The sequence below is a fragment of the Strix aluco genome, chromosome 2 (genome assembly GCF_031877795.1).
Source record: "Strix aluco isolate bStrAlu1 chromosome 2, bStrAlu1.hap1, whole genome shotgun sequence".
In the NCBI taxonomy this organism is placed as follows: Eukaryota; Metazoa; Chordata; class Aves; order Strigiformes; family Strigidae; genus Strix; species Strix aluco.
In genome coordinates this window covers 90,054,874-90,073,621 of record NC_133932.1, presented here as the reverse complement: position 1 = coordinate 90,073,621, position 18,748 = coordinate 90,054,874, and the positions used below count along the sequence as shown (strand labels likewise).

Genomic DNA, 18,748 nt, shown 5'->3' with positions numbered 1-18,748 from the left:
GACGGAGCGAGCGAGCGAGCAGGTAAGATGGCGGCGCCCCGACGTCGCGAGAATAAGGAGTCTCGCGAGGAGAGGCGGCGCGCAGGGGCTGCCGGGAGGCGGAGCCAGGCCGGGCCGGGCCGGGCCGGGCCGGGCCGAGGCGGCTCGGCGCGGGTGAGAGCGGCCGGTTGTCGCCCTCCCGTGAGGAGAGAGTGGTCTCCCGGGTAGTGGGGAGAGTGCTTTGCTAAGGAAGTGAGCCCTGGAGACGCAGAAAGGTACAACGAGTACTCCCTCTCCCGTGGCATTAACTCCTATAAACGTTTGCAGCTGACAGAAAAAATAAACACTTTTTTTTTTTTTTTTAGAAAGGTCGGAGTAAAAAAAATTCTCTGAAAACATGAGAGTTGGCAGCAAAGTCCCACGTCTTCCTGCCGTCAGCCCGACGTGGGGTGAGATGGGGCAGTGCTGTGGGCCAGTGGGCATCGACACCGACCTGCACGTGGGGGTTCCCTGGCCAGTTCAGGCCCCGCAGGGGGGACCTGATGGAGGAGCTGAGCCCACCCAGCTGCTCGGTCACCGCCAGAGGCAACGGTGCTGGGAGTGCATGGACTGGTCCCCCAAAAACCAGTGCCCACCAGTGTAGGGCCTTCCCACGAAAAGTTAACATATGCCACTGCTTTCACCGGTACCCTGGGTTAACCGAGCGCTGAAAGAAAATGTCCATGGTGAATGTACCTCAGTCAGTTTGGGCTTCCGAAGATGGGCATCTCACCTGAGCTCCTGAGTGAGGCGTTTTGCACGGTTGATGAACAAAGGCAAGTATTTCAAGGAAACTGCTCTTTCTTGGGGCAGAGTGGATGACTCTCAAGCTGCCTGCCTGGTTTTCTCAGATACAGAGGAACTTCAGGTAATTGACTGAGATTAGACAGCAATCATGATCTCGGCTGACCTGTCAATTTATGAGCATCCTGAAGTCCTACCCTTGTAACACAGAGTTGGGATAACAGCAGAGGGAGCCCTAGAGAGCAGGGACGAAGGCAAGAAGACCTGTTCAGATATAAGATAGGATGCCTGCATGTTCCCCTGGCATGGGAACTCCTTCAAGGTCTGTCTCCCGCTTCATCCTGCCCTTGGGAACCCACCACGGACCGCTGGTACTTCTGTTTGGAAACGCTCAACTTTACTTTGCTATATCTGTAACAGAGCAAGGGTTATTGGCGATTATGACCCTTATTTACAATTTTGCATGCCACTGAGAAACACGACCTCAGCAGAGAGACTGCCAAGAAATCCAGTATCTGAGACACCTAAATAAGAACTGGAGGACGCTAAGGATGCCTCGGTTATTTGAGGCTTTATTATCATCCTTGAAATTTTGTTGGAAACTGGAAAGTGCAGCAAGCCAACCACATAAACTGCCAGCTTAGTAGGTACTTACTTCAGTAAGGACTTCCCAATTACAAGATATACTTCGGTTTCCTTGCATACTGGAGAGTGAACAGCGCATCCACTCAGTAGACAGAAAATCACCAGAGCCCCAGAGCCTGAAATTCTCTGGAGACTATTCTGTAGACACCTAAAAAGTCCTTGGCTCACAGTCACCAACTTGTAAGTTAACTCCCCCTGAACATGTAAAAAGGGTCACTAAGCTTGGGATTCTGATGGGTCTTTGAAGGGAATGGCACACAGAAATTCAGCATTGTGATAAGAATCTAAATTTGGTTTTGGATCTGGCCCTAAATCCTTTGCAAAAGCCAGTGTCTAGTGGAAGTAATTCAGGCAAGCACTGTGTCAGCCCACTGCACTTTCATCTTTGTAACTACCTTTGATCCTTGAATATACAACGGCCACCGAGAAAACACAGCCTCTAAGGCTTCCCCACATAAAATGTATGGATATAACCACGGTAGCAACTTCTCTGTGTTTGACATTCCATTTTCAAAACTGCTTTCCAGCCATTCAGAAGCAGAGTGCTCTAAGTAAATGAAATTTGTGATCAGCAAAAGGATTTCATAAATACATTTTATGCGTTGGATAAGACTTGTCTGCATGTGGTAATTTTTGAACATTACTGTGTTGATAGAATTATGCTGTTACAACAGTTCTGTGGCAATATTCAGGGTAACTTAAATAGATAGATGATAGATAGATAGATAGATAGATACATACATACATACATACATACATACAAGCTGCTGACATTGCCAGTTCTAGGGTTTGCAGACTTGAAATTCAAGGCCTTATAAAGATTTAGACCCCATGTCTTCAGAAGTGACCGCAATGTTCCGTGGCATCTTTAAGGCAATTTTCATTTCGTTTCACAGCAGGAATTAGAGGAGTACAAAGTAAAACTATTTATTAGATCTGAGGAAACCAGTGGCTTCTATACATAAGGTTGTTCCTATTTAGGTTCGATTTAAAAAACATAAAATAAGCAATAGCCTTTACTTAAACTTTAGTCAAATGTGAAATCTGTACTTAAACTGAAAAAACCCCTGAAGATCATGTTTCATTTAATGCAACATAATAGAGAATCTGTGCAAAGGGTCAAAGTAATTATTAACTTCTACAATGTCATTTTTCCATGAAAGAAATAAGTTTCTATTTCTCTTGTAGCTTTTCAATCTAAAATTCACGAACTGTCCAAGGGAAAAAAAAACATACCCTAAATTTCATCCCTACCTGTACAATTAAAACCCCAAAGAAAATAGCAAGGAAAAAAATGAATCTCTGAAAAGCTTGGAGAGCGGCTAAAGAAGAATTGAACATGTTCTCCTAGGTTTCAACAGTTTAACACCTTCATTTAAATAATCAGCTCCTGTTGCTAAATCATGTTCTGTATCATGTATATGGTCTATGGATACCAAATATTTAATAGGATCTAAATAACAGAAATCTCAAAAATACAAAAACAGACATATATTTTATGTGGATTAATATAAAAAGTGCATTTTAACATCAATAATCTTAAAATATAAATTGTTATATTAATAAGGTAATACAACTCTAATTCCTTTATTTATTCATGCATCAGAATTACAGATTCCTATAAAATCTTTGTTAAGTTCTTCAGAGTAGGATAGATGTTTTCATGTATAACTCCCAAAGTTCATAGGTTTGGTGTGTGCTTAGTTTGCCGTAGTCTTATCTAACTCAATTTAGTGATCTTTGACGTTTAAAAATAATGGGTTGTATTTATTCACATTTTTATTGTTTCACCTACTTACGTGAGAGCTGAATGTTGCCAGCCAAGACAGAGATATGAATCCTTCTTGAGATTTCTGAGATTTTATTCCCACTGATTCCTCTTCACAGCCATTGGACTTGTGCTCATAAACAATCTTTATCAATGTGTAAACTTGCAATTTAAAGATTTTTCATTGAAAGCTGATATTTTCTTAAATGTCCATAGATCTCTTTTTAACTCAGATTTGTCCCTTTAATTTTTTAATTTTTTAATACAAAAAGTAGTTGTAGAAGAGAAAAACTTTTGGGTACATCCATCTTTTTGCCGAACCTATCCTACCTTCATCAGTCAGCGTTTATGTCATACAGAAAAAAGGTTAATTATTCTTCTTTTTTATTCGTTTGTGTTTGTTTTTTGGTTTTTGTTTTTGTTTTAAGTGTGTTTAATCTTTTTGAAGCTGCCAGACTGGTCTATGGCATTATGAAATTCTTCAATCTATCCTTCTAATGCTTCATCTTTTTGTTTAGGAAAGCACAATTGCATTTGCAATTGGATTTAAACATTCGTCTCCCATTGTACGTTTTCTACTAATGTTAAATGTGATTCTGGTTTTGTGTAGCGGATGTAATCCACCAGTTCCAGACTTGGGGCCCTTAGTGTCTCCCAGCAAAAGTATTTAAGCATTACAGGACTCAGATGTACCTGAGTGGATGTAGATCAAGGATTCCACGTCCTTGCAGCATACCATGGCCCCTAGCATCAACGCATGGGATAAAACAGCAGAGCGGATGAAACTGGATGGCATCAGGATGGCTTGATGGAACAAAAACATTTTTGTATGTTGTTCAGATTTTTAGTTTCTGCTTTCACTGAGTTCTGGGTTTTGCTGTTAGTTGCTGTTTAGATATGTATAGATGTACATCTGTACATATGTAGATATATTGCCTTTGCTCTGTGTAGAAGGGTCAAATGATATTCCTCCTGATACTTCTTGTCTACTCTATAGTGAGTTTCATCTCAGGAGTCATCAGTATGAGTTTTGATGACAATGTCACAGAACGGATCCAGTCTTCAGACTTCCCCTTCTCTTCTTCACAAATAGCAAATGTCTATCAATTCCCGAGCATCTGAAAGCTGAGGCACTTCTGCCTTTCCCTGTCAATACACCTATAAGTGCTTCAACAGAGCAACAGGTCAGCTTCATATTGCTCTTACTTGACTGTGCCTCAAAAAGATCAATGTTTATATGAATGTTTAGGTCTTTGCTTTTTTACTGTTAATTCCCGCATAGTGAATTGAATCAAACTGAGCCATCGCTACTTAAAAACTGGGGCCTGTAAAAGCTCTTAGAGCAGATGGTCTTTAAGATCTGAATGTCTGCCTCTAATCTTGAAACCACAAAAATTTAATCATGAAATATGCTGTGGACACTAGAAGACTTTCCGTGACCATGGTCTTTCTATGCAACAGACCTTAAGCTGTGGGATTGTGTATCTCTCCTGCTTTCTGTTGCTGCTGGAAGAAGATAGGTGATACAGCTGGAGAAAAGGGCTCTACATGGCCCTGCTTGACCAGATGACCTCCACAGGTCCCTTCCAACCTCAACCATCCCATAGTTCTATGAAAGGCTTTTGACAGTGTCCCAAAGCCACAGGCGTTTGAAGTATTTATAGCTGGTGCATGTATCATTTAGCCTGAGATTGCAAGTCACAGAATTGAGCATTGCATTTTTGAACTGACATAACAGTTGTTTAACAGGTTTTCTTGAAAGCCAAGGTCAGAACCAGTTGTTAGTCAAAAGTCAAATATACAGACTCTATGGTTTTTATTATTGTTTAAATAGAGACATTACCAGTAGTGGATATTTAACAAGATACATCACACTTCTGAAGTCACATTATGCTAAGTCTATATTGTGTATCTCTAGATGGTCTTGTGTTTTAAAAAATAAGATGGGTCAGTTTTGTAATACAAGACGCTCATGTTGTGGAACCTCATTAGCTCGTACTAACGCAGGGACAACTTGTGTACTTGCTCATTAGCTTGTACTAACGCAGGGACAGGATTGCTCCACTTTGCCAATGGCAGCAAAATTAAGCTGGGCCCCTGCTTGTGCCTGTGGGAAGGATGACTGGGAAAGGGCCCAGGGTGTAATTAATACCTCCTCTTCTTCCCAAAATGCGGTGGAGCAGGAAAGGAAAGACGTAGCTCCTAATTCTGCCCCTATGACACCAATCAGCAGAGCTTCATCTTCCAGAAATCTTATTAGTGCAGTCAGCAAGTACCAACTGTGGCATTCCGGTCTGTGTGAGCAAACGATTACAGGGCAGAGCCACACCTGGATTTGTGCCTGCACGTGGAGTAAGCGGCTGCCCACATTCCCCAATTCCCTCAGGCAAACTGCTGTGGCGGAGACGGCCACAAGGCCCCAGTGCCTTGCAGGAACACGGTGGCTCCATGATCCTGGGCCAGGCTGGAGGCAGCTGTGATACTGATGGTGGTGCTGCAGTCTCATCTTTTGTACCATGAAGCACATGATTTGTGTGAGGGATTTACTTCTAGGGAAGAGAGGCTGACTTCCTAGTAATTAAGTAGGTGCATCCCAAATGTTATTTCCATGCTCCTGTCTACTGTGCGTCTTACAGAGCAGCTAATGCTCTGCCCCGTTTTTGGCCATAAGCCTACAGTTTTGGGCCACATTGTATAGCACATGGACTGTTGACTCCTGGAGTGGCTGAATTGGCACTGTATCATGTATTTTGCTATGCAAATCCTATGCAGAAATAGAAGACGCTGTACCCTTTCCATTTCAGATGTTAGTCATACAGAAACCATAGGAGGATGCAAGCAGGATCTTGATTTTGCCCTTCGTGCTGCCCCTCATGCCCAGCCCACCTTCCTGTTAAATTGAACAAGCGTAGAGAAAAATTCTTTTTCTGAGCCAGCGTTTGTGCAGGGTAGACCACGCTGGACGTAAAACATTCCTGAGCCACAGTATGAACCTCCTTTGCCTCTGAGATGGTTCAGCTAAGATCGTAATCAAACGTGTAATAAATGAAAAGAATAATCACAAGTGACAGAATGTACTTTATCCATTTATCTTGAAACTACTAGTTTAGTTTTAATTATAAATAAATAGCCTTTTCAGTTAAAACTGAACGCCAGCCGTCGTTAAAGATGGCTTCATACTAGAGATGTAAGAGCTCCATGTTGAATATATTAGAAACACTGTCAAAGAATTTTAAAGGATACCTTCTCTCATATTTGACGTGAAAGCTGTACTGTTTACACTATCCTTCTTCACAATAGACTACTGTATACAGAATCACATATGGTGAAGCTGGGAAGTCTTGGTTGTATGAGTTCTTCCTACAGAAATACACAAATAAATTGCTCCTGAGAGGATGAGGCTATCTATTTTTTATTTCTGTTACTGTTTTTTTGGGGGGAGTTATTTGCTTCACAATTAGACAGTTAAAAAGGATCTAATTTTAGCATTAAAAAGGTTATTTAAATCTTCTTTGTGAATAGTTAATTAGATAAACTATTATTTTAAAGTTTTCAGGTTGACCACCGCACAGATCAGGATTTTTATAACTGATTGGATTATTAAAAATTACTGCAGTATTACAAATACTGGAGAAGCGCTGTCGTCCATTGTGCAAGGCATTTTTATATTTTTCAACTGTCAGATCTTGGAAAAAACTTTCAGGAAGTTTTGAAAGAGAATAATTTTTTAACCATTTTAATTTCCATTTGAAACAATTTTTAATTTTTCTCTTTAAGGAAGCTGAAACAGTACAGTGCTTTACTTTTTTTGTTCTTTCTGTCGTGCACAGGCCTCAGCCCTAATGTCAGCAAGGTTAGGATTTGCTTAGGTCAATGCCGCTGCAAAGCCAGAAGAGGGAGCACAGACATTGTTTCTTCTTGGTAATCCTGTAGAGACAACTTTGATTATTTCACTAAGGAAAATCACTAAATCTATTTTTAGAGAAAGTCTTGTAGAATACTTCTTTGCTTCTTTTTTTTTTTTTAAGATTTTTTGAATAAGATTTAATTAAGAGAAAATTAAGAATGGATATTTTCATCAATTCTTCTCAAGCAAAAAATCTGTTCATAACTTTGTGAATGTGTCGTATAGTATTTTAACATATTTAACACCTTTTACAGAGAATTTTTACATTTTATTCTGCAGCTACTGAGGAGGGTGAAGCTTATCATAATCCAAATAGAGTAGTAAAGCTTGATTCACTTCAGTCTAATATTAGAAAGTGTCTTTAAGCATATTTGTATTCTAACTTCAGATCATATATCTACTCAGTAGTTTACAGATGTATTTGTATTAAAAACATTATTTTAAGGACACAAAGGATACATAAATTCTCTCCCAACTTTTTAATAGTAATTGTTAGAACTTCTTATATCTCACCTCTGACATAATTTCTTGTATTTCTCAGCTGTTACAATTGCTCATTCCACTTAGATTTTCCTGACTTTCTAGAGAAAGTCAACAGAAGTGCCTTGTCGCACTTTCTACTGATAATAATTTCTACTACTTAATCTGTTGATATAGGAGAGTCGCATTGCTTTCCTGTAGCAGGACTTGTATGAATCTTTTTTAAGAACTCCTGGAATAAAATTAAAGTGTATAATCTGTGTAATGGCTTTGTGGTACTGAAGAAAGACTCACTCATGCCTTTGGTTTTGCCTAAACTGGCTTCTGTGTGGGATTTGTGAGAGCAGGACCCAAGATATCTATGGATTGATTTTTCCAAAAGTGGACATGTGCAAGGAGTGTGTGCCATGATGGTCTTGGTCTTGTCCTCTTGGATAAGCATAGTTAAATACTGCATTTACTCTTCAAGCTTTGGTTCTTTTGCTACTCCCTGAGAGATAAATTACAGCCTCAGTAAATGAATGGAAGCTTAAACAGCAAGTTTTGACCTCACAGAAGTGTAAGGAGCTTTTGTGATAGATTTAAATGGAACTAGCTTTTTTTCTTATTTTCTTTCATGCCAACGTCTGTCTTTTGAGTAATATCATATGTCTTCCTTCAAATCTCTTCCTGAAGTATGTTCTTTGCAGAACTGCTTGTGGGTGGTCAGATTATTGATAATGTTTATTTGTATATGAAATTAATCTTATAGATCCTATTGACTAGGTTTGAACTTCAGGTCCCAAAGGCATTAACTCAGGAAAACTCCACAAATAGAATTATTTTGCTTGGCATCAAAATAAGATAGGGAGGATATTACTTATACTGTATTCTGGATATGCTACTGAATGTATTACATTTTGAGCATATATTCCTGCGCTGACACTGCAGGATGCCCATGTTCACAAATCCACAAGTTTATACCTTAGCATAGTTCTGGTGCAGCCAATGGAACTGCAGCCTACAGGAGTCTTTAAATTTGGCGTATTCATCCCTAGGATAGCCCTACTGCCATAGTGGTTGAATTTGGTTGGAAATTCCCAAATTTTACAATTAAACAACTACCAAAAAAGAAGAAACAGGAAAAAAAAAAAAAAAAAAAGGAAGAAAACTAAACAGAAGCAAAGCACATAGAACCCCACAGTAGGAGAAAGGAATTGTAAATGCCTAGTAAGAATTGTAAGAGTGAAGGTATGCTTTGTAACCAAAGTTTGTGTTTGCTACTATGTAGATGAAGAATAACTTATTAAATCTCTGTAAGATGGAGGGTTTTCTTGTGGGCAGAAGTGGGCATTTTGAGACTCCTGTGCTCACAATACAGTTCTTCGGTAGAAGACCCCCACCAGTAGCAATCCCCATTTGAGAGGTATTGGATACTCTGCTGAGCTCCTAGGAAGTAATTCTCCTGTAATTTGTCACTGGAGAGAAAACATACCAGAGAGAAAGCCACAAACCATATCAAACTCAAAATGTAACAGAACATGGCAGTGCATATGCTGGCAGTCAGCACAGAAGTCACTGTCATCAAAGACAACATCCCAGAAGCACAGTGGTTTGCAACAGACCAAGCCTTGGCTCTTCCCTCTTTGTACAGCATCAGCCAATGGCATAGACTAAGGACATCAACTCCAGCAGTCTGTGGTTACCTGTAGAGTAACAGATCCTATTCCACAGGTCATGTTTCCCTATAGATTGTCAGTGGCCCAGCTCCGGGCAGCACAGAGTCTCATAGTGGTGGCCATGACTAACAGTTCAGCTTCTTACATATAAAGGGCTGTAGTGAATGGGACTGTATCTAGCTGGCAGCCACTCACCAGCAGTGTTCCTCAGGGCTCAATTCTAGGGCCAGTTATGTTTAATATTTTTATTAATGGTTTGGATGCAGGAGTTGAAAGCATCCCTAGTAAATTTACTGGTGATACTAAACTGGGAGGTGCTGTTGACTTTCAAGGAACAAGAAGCCTTTCAGAGAATCTAGATAGATTGGAGCATTTGGCAATCATCAGTGGGATGAAATTTAAGAAGAACAAATGCCGAATTCTGCACCTGGGATGGAGTAATGCTGGACATAAGTATAAACTGGGGTAGATGTGACTGGAGAGCAGCCCTGCAGAAAGGGATCTGGGGGTGCTGGTCGACAGCAGGCTCAATATGAGTCAACAGCGTGCCCTGGCAGCCAAGAGGGAAAACAACGTCCTGAAGTGCATCAAACACAGCATAACCAGCCAGTTAAAAGAGGTGATTACCCCGCTGTATTCAGTGTTGGTGCAGCCTCATCTTGAGTTCTGTGTGCAGCTCTGGGCCCCACAATTTAAAAAGGATGTTGAGGTGCTTAAATGTGTCCAGAAGAGGGCATGAAAGCCGGTGAAGGGACTGGAAGGCATGCCTTGTGAGGAGCAGCTAAGGAGTCTGAGTTTGACTAGTTTGGAGAAAAGAAGGCTGAGGGGCGAACTCATTGGTCTCTATAGCCTCACTCTTGCAGCATCAAGTGCTGACGCTTTGCTCTGAAGCACCGTCCATGCCAAGGGACCTGAAAAACCTGAAAAAGCCAGGTGAAATGGTGCCCAGAAACCCGTGCTGAATGCCTGTGGCAAATGACAAGATAAAGCATGTGTTTGCTCCCTTCCCCTCTGCTCAGCGCTGGTGAGACCATGCCTGCAGTGCTGCGCCCAGGCCTGGCCTCCCCGGGATGAGAGAGACTTGGGCACCCTGGGGAGAGCCCCTCAGTGCCCCGCCCCCCCCAGCACCCCCAGCACGACCGTTGAGGTCACAATGTCCCTCTGTGTTGACCCGGCGCTGCCCTGGCTACGGCCCCCAGTGCCTGCAGGGACGGTGCTGTGCCAGCGCAGTCGTAGTGGGGTCTCGCCCAGCAGCACCTGCAGAGCATCAGGACCCCCGCGGAAGCCTCTCTCGGGCCGTCGGAGCACGGCCCTGAGCCCCAGAGTGTGCAGAGCGAGGCCTCTCGTGTCCTCGACGGGATGGGCCAGGTGAACTGCTGCCGTGGCTCCAGGTGAGCTCCCCCTGCGGCTCGGGGACACGCCGGCACAGCCGGGCCCCGCAGCAGCCGCCTTGCTCATGCCCGACGCTGTCTGCTCTGCAGGGTCGACCCTGACCCCGAGCAGCACTGCAGGCCTGTCCCGGGGTCACCCGAGCCGCTGCTCCGTCAGCGTGTGAGGGTGACCCAGGGCCGCGAGACGAGGAAGAGGGACCTCCTCCTCTCCAGGGACACCCTGGTCATCGCCAAGTCCAGGTAAGACTCGCAGAGCCCCACTGCCTTTTCTCCCAAGCCCCGGCCCTGGCACCAGGGCAGGGGCACCCAAGCAGCAGCCCCAGGCCCCCGGCACCCTGGTGCTGGAGGCACCCATGGCCGTGCCTGTGGCAGGTGGGCAGTAGAGGGGAGCCACTGGGCTCAGCCAGCTTCAGGTCACTCCCTGCCACTCCTCTCTGCAGACGTGGCAGCGCCCCACGCCCTCAGCTCTGCCTGGCCCTGGGCCAGCTGCAGGTGCTGAGCGGCAGGATAGGGGCGGCCGGTGATGGCCCCGAGGAGGAGGAGGACAAGACCACCAACTCCCTTGTCCTCGTCTGGCCCTGCGGCTCGTGCGTCCTGACCTTCCAGTGAGTCTCAGTGCCACATGCCACAGCGGGACTGGGCAGCGCCTCTGTCCTGCCCCACGGGGCTTCGTCCTGCCTCTGTGGCCGTCCCCACGGGGCAGGGCTGTGCCGGCGCCCGCCTCTGCCCGCAGGCTGGGGAGCAGCGGGCACTCAGGCTGCTTCTCCTCTCTTTCTGCAGCTCCCGGGCGGAGAAGGAGCTCTGGGTCAGCGCACTCCAAGGGTAAGCCCGGCCTGGCGGTTCAGCCTGGGAGGCCCGTGCTCACCTCACGGGGGATGCTCCAGGCTGGGGAGAGGTGCCCCCACGGCTGCAGGCAGCTCTTGAGCAGGCAGAGCTGGCAGAGCTGCTTTGCCTGGCTCTGTCCAGCCAACACCTGCCCAGCCCCAGCCCCACCTGGGGCTGTCACTGCTCTGCACTCCACTGCCAGGTGGTACCCGGCTGCTTCGAGGCAGCTCAGAAGTGCTCCCTGGGCTGGCAGGAGAGGGAAAAGGCAGCCTGGGTCTCACACAGCTCTTTCTCTGCCCCTTGCCCATACACAGGCCACCAGAAGGAGTGGAGGGAGCCCGGGTCACCCAGCTGCCCTCCATCAAGGCCCTGATGAAGGAGCTCTGCCGCCACAAGGCAGTGAGTGTCCCTCCTGTCTGTGCTCTGCCCCCAGATGCTGCTCCAGCCCAGCATCGGGTGCATCCCTTCTCACCTTCTGCTCTCTTCCCCTTGCCCAGGTGACGACACTACACGCCAGCAGCCTGGAGAGGCTGGTCGAGGGCCAGGCAAAGGTCAGGATCGTTCAGGGGTCAATGTTGGCCATCCCACCTCTCTCTCACACATGGCCAGGGGCCGCTGCAGCTCACCGGGGGCCCTTGCTGATGCGAGGCTGCTCGGTGAGCACGGTGCCTTTCTTGCAGGCGGGTGCAGAGCAGCGGCCACCACCCGTCCCTGCTGGCGGGAAAGGTGGACACGGCCCCTCGGCTGGTGAGTTTGGAGAAGAGGAGGGCAGGACAGCCTTTCTCTCCTCCTCTGGCAGGCGGGCACTCGTGCATGTTGCAGTGGGGCTGCTGCCCTCCCCTCAGGGCACCTCCATCCCCATCGCTCCATGCAGGAGATAGCTGAGCCCCCAGGACCCCTTGTTCCCAAACGATGCCTCTCCCTTGCGCTCGGCGGTGGGGGGACAGCGCTGAGAGGGTCCGGGAGCACTCGCCCGGTGGCTCTCATGCAGCGCTTTTTGCTCTCTTTCCCTTGACAGCAGGTGGGACCCGCGGCAGGAGGAGGGGGCTGCCCTGGCCCTTCGCATGGCGAGGGACCTCGGCCGCTGCAGGCGCGCCCAGGCCGTCGGGCTCTGCCGGCAGCGGGGCTCTCTTTGGCCGGCCCCTGGCAGCTCTCTGCAGCCAGGACGGCACGCTGCCCCGGCCCATCCAGGTAAGCGAGCCTGGCCAGGGCATTCCCACCCCGCTGGCTCCTCTGGAGAGGCGGCGTCCCAAGCAGAGGGACCCCGGCTGGGACTCTGGGACAAAGCTGGCTCCTCCCCACGTCCCCAACCTCCAGCCACCGCTCCATCATCCAGACTCGCTCCTGGCCCTGAGGAAGGTTCACCTGCCCCAGGGCCTCTCTCCAGCCAAGCAACTCTCCTCCTCTGTGCCCCACAGGACCTGCTGGCTCTCCTGCACCAGCACGGGCCATCCACGGAGGGGATCTTCCGGCTGGCAGCCAGCGAGCACGCCTTGCGGGAGCTCCACGAGGCCCTCGACAGTGGAGCGGAGGTCCACCTCGAAAGCCAGCCTGCGCGCGTGCTGGCTGTCATCTTGAAGGTGAACCCTGCTGATCTGGAGCCCGGCAGCTCCCAGCTCCATCGGTGCTGGTGGGCACCTGCGAGAGCAGGAGCCAAAACGCGGCTGCCTGCTCGTCAGCCAGAGCGCCAGGGATGCTGCCTGTGCTCCTGGCGGTGGTGGTCAAGTCCTCACCCGCATCCCTTGGCATTGCAGGACTTCCTCCGCAAGATCCCCTCCAAGCTCCTTGAGGCACATCTCTACGAGGAGTGGATGAGTGCCCTGCAGAAGACCAGCAGGCAGGAGAAGCTGGCAGGACTGAAAGAGTAAGTGTGGCGAGCAGCCTGCCTGCTCCGCGGGGACTGGCAGAGGCCGGCACTTGTCTGCAGAGTGATGGCCTCCTTGGAAACGCCCATTTTTTCTGCCAGCCGCCTCTTGCTGTTGTGGGGTCGGGTTTTGGGGGCAAGTGGCACAGCAGAGCACGTCTCTCCTTGGAGCGCTGCCCGCAGGCATTGCGGGTTGCTCCACGAAGGGACTCTTGCTAGAAGGGGAGGCAGGGAGGAGGGAGGCGGCCGTCTCTCAGCAAAGGCAGTCCCTCTGCTGGAGAGCAGGCGTGGCCAGGGAGCCTTCCCTCCGGCGAGCTTGGGGGAGATCAGCCCGGGAGGCCTGTGCTGACAACACTTACGGTATTAACGTTGTGGTCCTGTTCCCTCAGGGTGGCCAGCAAGTTGCCCAAGGCCAACCTGGTCCTGCTCAGACAGTTGCTGGCCCTGCTGCAAAACATCAGCAGCAGCGCGGCCACCAGCAGGATGACTGCCGGCAACCTGGCTATCTGCGTGGGGCCAAACCTCCTGAGCCCAGCTGAGGAGGACACCCTTCCCCTGGACGTCCTGGTGCAGGCCACGGGGAAGGTACGCTCTGTTCACCAGCCGGCTACAGCCCTCTGGGCCCGCCCCAGCTTTGCTGTTCAGAGGTACCTGGCTGCCTCTTCTCTTCAGCAAACGCTTGTGGGGGAGCTGCCGGCAAGAGCAGCCCCACAGCTGCGCAGAAGCCAGGCTCAGCAGTGGGAAAGGCTGTCGCACCTAGGTGGAAACCAATGGTTTGCTGTGTGCAGGTGACGCAGCTGGTGGAGTTCCTCATTGAACACCACGAGGAACTCTTTGGGGAGGAGGTGGCTGGGCTTGCCGGCACATCGGATGAGTCACCGCTGGCACCGGGGCTGGCAGCAGCAGCAGCAGAGGTATGTCAGGGCCACAAACAGCGTGACGACCAAAGCCTCCCCCCTCAGAAGGGGGAGTGCTGCCGCCGCGGGGACAAGCAAGATCATCCACCAACCTGCAGCTCTGCAAGAGCGCAGAGTAAGGCTGAGGCAGGTTGGCCCTTGCACTTTGGCGGTGATGCCGCCAGAACTGGCTCAGCTGGGCTGTGCAAACCCATCCGAGGGATCTGCCTTTCGGAGCTGAGGTAGCAACTGGGCAGGTAGGTCCTTGCCACCTGTGACCTTCCACCTTTCCATTGCAGGTGCCTCCTGTTGCCCCAGAAAACCAACACCTCAAGAGCTCGTCTGGGGAGAGGAGGTAACATGAGCTAGCTTTGGTGAAGAGCAGAATTGTTTCATGTTTATCATGGCTTTACCTGTCTAACCATACTATTGCATGGAAAGGTTGCCAGGCTCTTCACAAGAGAGCAGAAAGAGAAGAGCGAGCTCTGAAGAGGGGAGCGATGGGCAGCCAGGCAGGAAGAGGAGGAAGCTGGAGCCAGAGCTCTCAGGGATGGGCAACTGAGGGAATCTGAGCAGGTAAGATGAATGAGAAGCCCAGGTGTGTAGCAGACCCTCTTGTCCATCTTCCAAAGGCACTGAACACTGCTCTGAGTATAGGAGGTCTTTCCGAGGTGCACAGAGATGGCCCCAGACAGGAAGCACGCACCTGCCCTTGGGAGAACGTGTAGGTCTGGAGAAACATACCGCTCCAGCGTATGTTGGCAGTGCTCCTTTTGCACTTGCTGAAGCTTGTTCGTGCAAGGCTGAGCAGACACCTCGGCAAGGTCACAAGACTCACCATTTTGAGCTCTTTGACCCGCTACCTACAGAAAGAGGCAAAGTCTCTCTTTTCTGTTCATGCCAGCTGGCAATCCTAGCACACTGGTGCTGCCTGAATCCCAAAGACGCAGTAAGGAGTTGTTCCAAAGAGCTGTAGACACTGAGATATTGGCACTGCTGAAAAACTCACGTTTCACCTGAGGAAACTGGGGGAAGAAAAAAAGAACCCAAACCTTAAAAAAATCAAAAAAGAGCATGGTTTGCCTGCCAACCTGCCATTTTAGTGTGGGACAGTGAGGGCTGCTGCTGCTGCTGCTGCTGCTCGGGTTTTGGAAAGGACCCCATCCCAGCTCCCCGGGGGCTCCCTGCCGAGCCCTACTGCCTGGCAAGGGGGCACTGCACATCTCTGTCAACCTGCCGTGCCCTGAGGGCATCGCAGGTGTTGAGAAGGGGCCAAAGCAACACCGGAGTCGCTGCCAGTAAGGGTTCTCTCTCCGGTGCCAGGAACGACCCCTTTTTCATTGGACTCCCCAAAACACGGGCAACAAAGTCACGCCTGTTCCTGCCCTCATGGTTTCACCAGCGCTTTCTGACTCTGCCCTTGTAGGGGACCATCTATTTTTGCTGCTTGGGTTCCCCAACGAGCTCTGATGCCTGGGCTTCCAGGGACACGACGCAGCCCCAGCACCACCTCGGCGGAGGCGAGGAGAGAGGCGCCGTGCCCTTCTGCGCTGGCCAGCAGATTGCAGTCGCGCACCGCTGAGCCGCAGCGGCCCCGCACCGCCCTCAGAGCCATCCCAGCCCTCGCAGGAGGCCTTGCTGGCTCACTGCCCAGCTCCGTCAGCCAGTGCCCACCAGCCGGCACATCTCCCCAGGAGGGGAGCTGGCATGGGAACTTCAGATTACGGGGAGCATCTTACACGTGGCAGTGCATGTCGTCTGGGAGGGACAGGAGGGACGTGCTGGCCAGGCTGCTCCACACTAGAAAACCCTCCAGGTTTTACTTACAACTGCTCACTCTCGGCAGAGAGATGCTGAACCAACATGGATGTTGTCAGAGTCCACGGATTAGAGGAGATGACACAAAGACACTGGTGAATGCAGATGAAGAATGGTAGCTTGTCACACAACTTCCTTGTGACATTTGTGAGTGTGTGTCAAGAAGGTGGGTCGTGCCAGCAGAGCTGCACTGCTCTATGTGTACAGGAGCGAAGCACTGCACCTTTAAAAAATGCAACTAAACTCTAGAAAAGTATTGGCCTGCCATTGGCATGCAGCTGCATACCTCATAAACCTGTGAAGGTCAGGAAGGAAAGAGAAAATAATTTCTAAAAGAACATGCAGACGGGCAGCAGACAGGAGCATGGAATTACTCCAGCGTGTTTTTATTTACAGCTGCCCATTCTTGGCAGACAGATGCCGAACCAACTTGCTGAGTCCAAGCAGGGAGCACCCGCTGCAGCTCTTTGGTCGGTGCAAGTACTTGTATGCAGCACACAGCAGAATGTCCTTTCTTATCCTTCCGGCTCAAACATGACTAGCTGGCAGTTTCCAAGAGCTTGAGAACTCAGATCAGCTACAGAAAACATCCCTTTCTTGCACCTGCTCCTGCAGATCCGCTCTCTCTGGACTGAGGCAAACACACCCCTTTCCGTCCGTCTGTCCGTCAGAACTGGAGTTTTGAAACCAGCTTTTCCCAAAGCTCCAAGTACTTAAACAGCCTCTACTGTTTTGACACTTCAGCCCTCTACGATGTCTAACGGCGTCGAGCGCCTTTCAGAAGGGAAAACACAAGTGCCAGCCACAACAGGGGCAAGAAATGGCACGGCTGCTCTGCAGGTCTAGCAATGATTGTGCAGGGGTCAGCAGAGCACGCAAATTCAGGTGCAACTCTCCCGGCTGGCGTCTGAAGTGGTCCAGAGGCAATGCCATCTTCTCTTCACCGCCAAACCCTCGCTTGTTACCCGCAGCAATTGTGGCCCTAAGGAATTCAAGTCCTAACTGCTCGGAGCTCTGCACTATGGCAAAACCGAGGGGATTTAGAAAGAAAATCCCTACATCATTTTTGGGAAAAGAAAAATCCCTAGGTACTCAAAAGGGAGAAACGTCAGCTGTCGAGACCTTAGTGTGGTCTTTCTTACCATTTCCCTGCCGTCCATTTGCCTGCCTCTGTGGCTAACTGAGAACTGCCGATCAGCGTTTGGTCCGCAGTTACCAAGCGGAGTCGACGGTGCTATTGTACACGCAGCTGTCTGTTTGCTGGTGCTTGATACAGACTCAGAGCCTCTGCTAACACATTGCAATAGAACGTCGTGCCCCATTCGCTTTTCCGTAGCATGGATGTCCCAAGGCATAGCGCAACCAAAGCACTTAATAAATAGTTATGTTTATATTTAAATAATATAAATTATATTAATATTAATATAATATAAATTATATTTATATTTAAATAATTATTTAAATGCCGTTTGGAGATGATTGCAGGCATCCCAGCCGTCTGCAAACAAAGCTGCCTCAAATCTGAGTACTGACAGAGTGATTTGTTTGTAATCGGACTGAACAACCGACATGGGCCTATTGCCATTGCCTTTGCTGGAATACATTGTACGGACTGTCTGCAGCCCTTAACATTTCTTCATATGTCCTTCTTTCTAAAATGTCTTACTGTTTCTTTGCAGAAGTAAAGTGTCAAATGTATATGGCAGTCTCGGTGTCAGTCTCAGTATCTAGATGAGTCCCCTCCCCTCCCCTCCCCTCCCCTTCCCCCTTCCCCCTTCCCCCTTCCCTCCCCTTCCCTTCCCTTCCCTCCCTGATGGGAATTGGGATCATAACCCACTAGTCTGAAATTAGCAATCCAAGCAGAAATGTACTGATTATAGGTAGCAATAGGTAAGTAATTAAATTTTAAGTTTTGGGGATCTCAACAACTTAAAAAAATTGTCCTGTACAGGACTGGAAAATAAGCTGTAGGTGATGCCCCCCATGTGTGGCGAACACACTGTAACAAGGCCTTTGCAACCCAGGGGAGCTGTCACACTCCACCTTGTCTTCTTTGCCTGGCCATATCCCAACGCTTCATGCCCAGCAGCTGCTGGGCACACAAAGCATTGACTGATGGGCCCCAGAGCTGGACACAGTACTCCAGGTGGCATCTCACGAGAGTGGAGTAGAGGGAGAGAATCGCCTCCCTCGACCTGCTGGCCACACTTCTCTTGGTGCAGCCCAGAATACAGCTGGCTTGATGGGCTGGGGACACACATGGCTGACTCACAGTCAGTTTTCCATCCGCCAATACCCCCAAGTCCTTCTCCGCAGGGCTGCTCTCAATCTACTCATTGCCCAGCCTGCATTTGTGCATGGAATTGCCCCGACCCATGTGCAGGACCTTGCACTTGGCCTTGCTGAGCTTCATGAGGTTTGCACAGGCCCACCTCTCCAGCCTGTCCAGGTCCCTTTGGATGGCACATCCCTTCCCTCCAGCATGTCATCACATTCTCACGCAGCTTGGTGTCATCAGCAGACGTGCTGAGGATGCACTCAATCCCTCTGTCCATGTCACCAACAATGATGTTCAACATCACTGTTCCCAACAGCGACCCCTGAGGAATGCCACTCGTCACTGCTCTCCCCAAGTCAAGCTTAGTTTATCCCTAACAGTAATGAGTAAGTGATCTCCCTGGCTTTATCTCAACCCTAAATCTTTTTCATCTTATTTTCTCCCTCTTGTCCTGTT

General features: G+C 48.9%; 1 protein-coding gene across 2 annotated transcripts; it reads left to right on the top strand.

Moving 5' to 3' along the window:
- Positions 1 to 109: 109 nt before the first annotated feature.
- LOC141919600 (T-cell activation Rho GTPase-activating protein-like) lies at positions 110 to 17,675 on the top strand. 2 transcript variants are annotated; one of them, XM_074815470.1, is made up of 16 exons: positions 110 to 254; positions 349 to 10,611; positions 10,702 to 10,851; positions 11,052 to 11,216; positions 11,392 to 11,433; positions 11,751 to 11,835; positions 11,934 to 11,987; positions 12,117 to 12,183; positions 12,455 to 12,627; positions 12,855 to 13,016; positions 13,191 to 13,300; positions 13,690 to 13,885; positions 14,089 to 14,214; positions 14,496 to 14,551; positions 14,638 to 14,772; positions 15,623 to 17,675. In XM_074815470.1, the coding sequence occupies exons 2-15, from the start codon at positions 10,580 to 10,582 to the stop codon at positions 14,756 to 14,758; spliced, it is 1,539 nt and encodes a 512-aa protein (XP_074671571.1). In that variant the 5' UTR covers positions 110 to 254; positions 349 to 10,579; the 3' UTR covers positions 14,759 to 14,772; positions 15,623 to 17,675. The 2 variants fall into 2 exon arrangements, 1 of the variants encoding a protein (XP_074671571.1); XR_012622028.1 differs by lacking the exon at positions 15,623 to 17,675 and having other exon boundaries at positions 14,089 to 14,551; positions 14,638 to 14,702.
- Positions 17,676 to 18,748: the final 1,073 nt, after the last annotated feature.

Excerpts from the sequence above, each read along its gene's own strand:
- LOC141919600 (XM_074815470.1), top strand. The coding sequence starts at position 10,580 with ATGGGCCAGGTGAACTGCTGCCGTGGCTCCAG. Across the intron at positions 11,217-11,391 it reads TCGTGCGTCCTGACCTTCCA|CTCCCGGGCGGAGAAGGAGC; the intron begins GTGAGTCTCAGT and ends CTCTTTCTGCAG. Across the intron at positions 13,886-14,088 it reads TGGTGCAGGCCACGGGGAAG|GTGACGCAGCTGGTGGAGTT; the intron begins GTACGCTCTGTT and ends TGCTGTGTGCAG.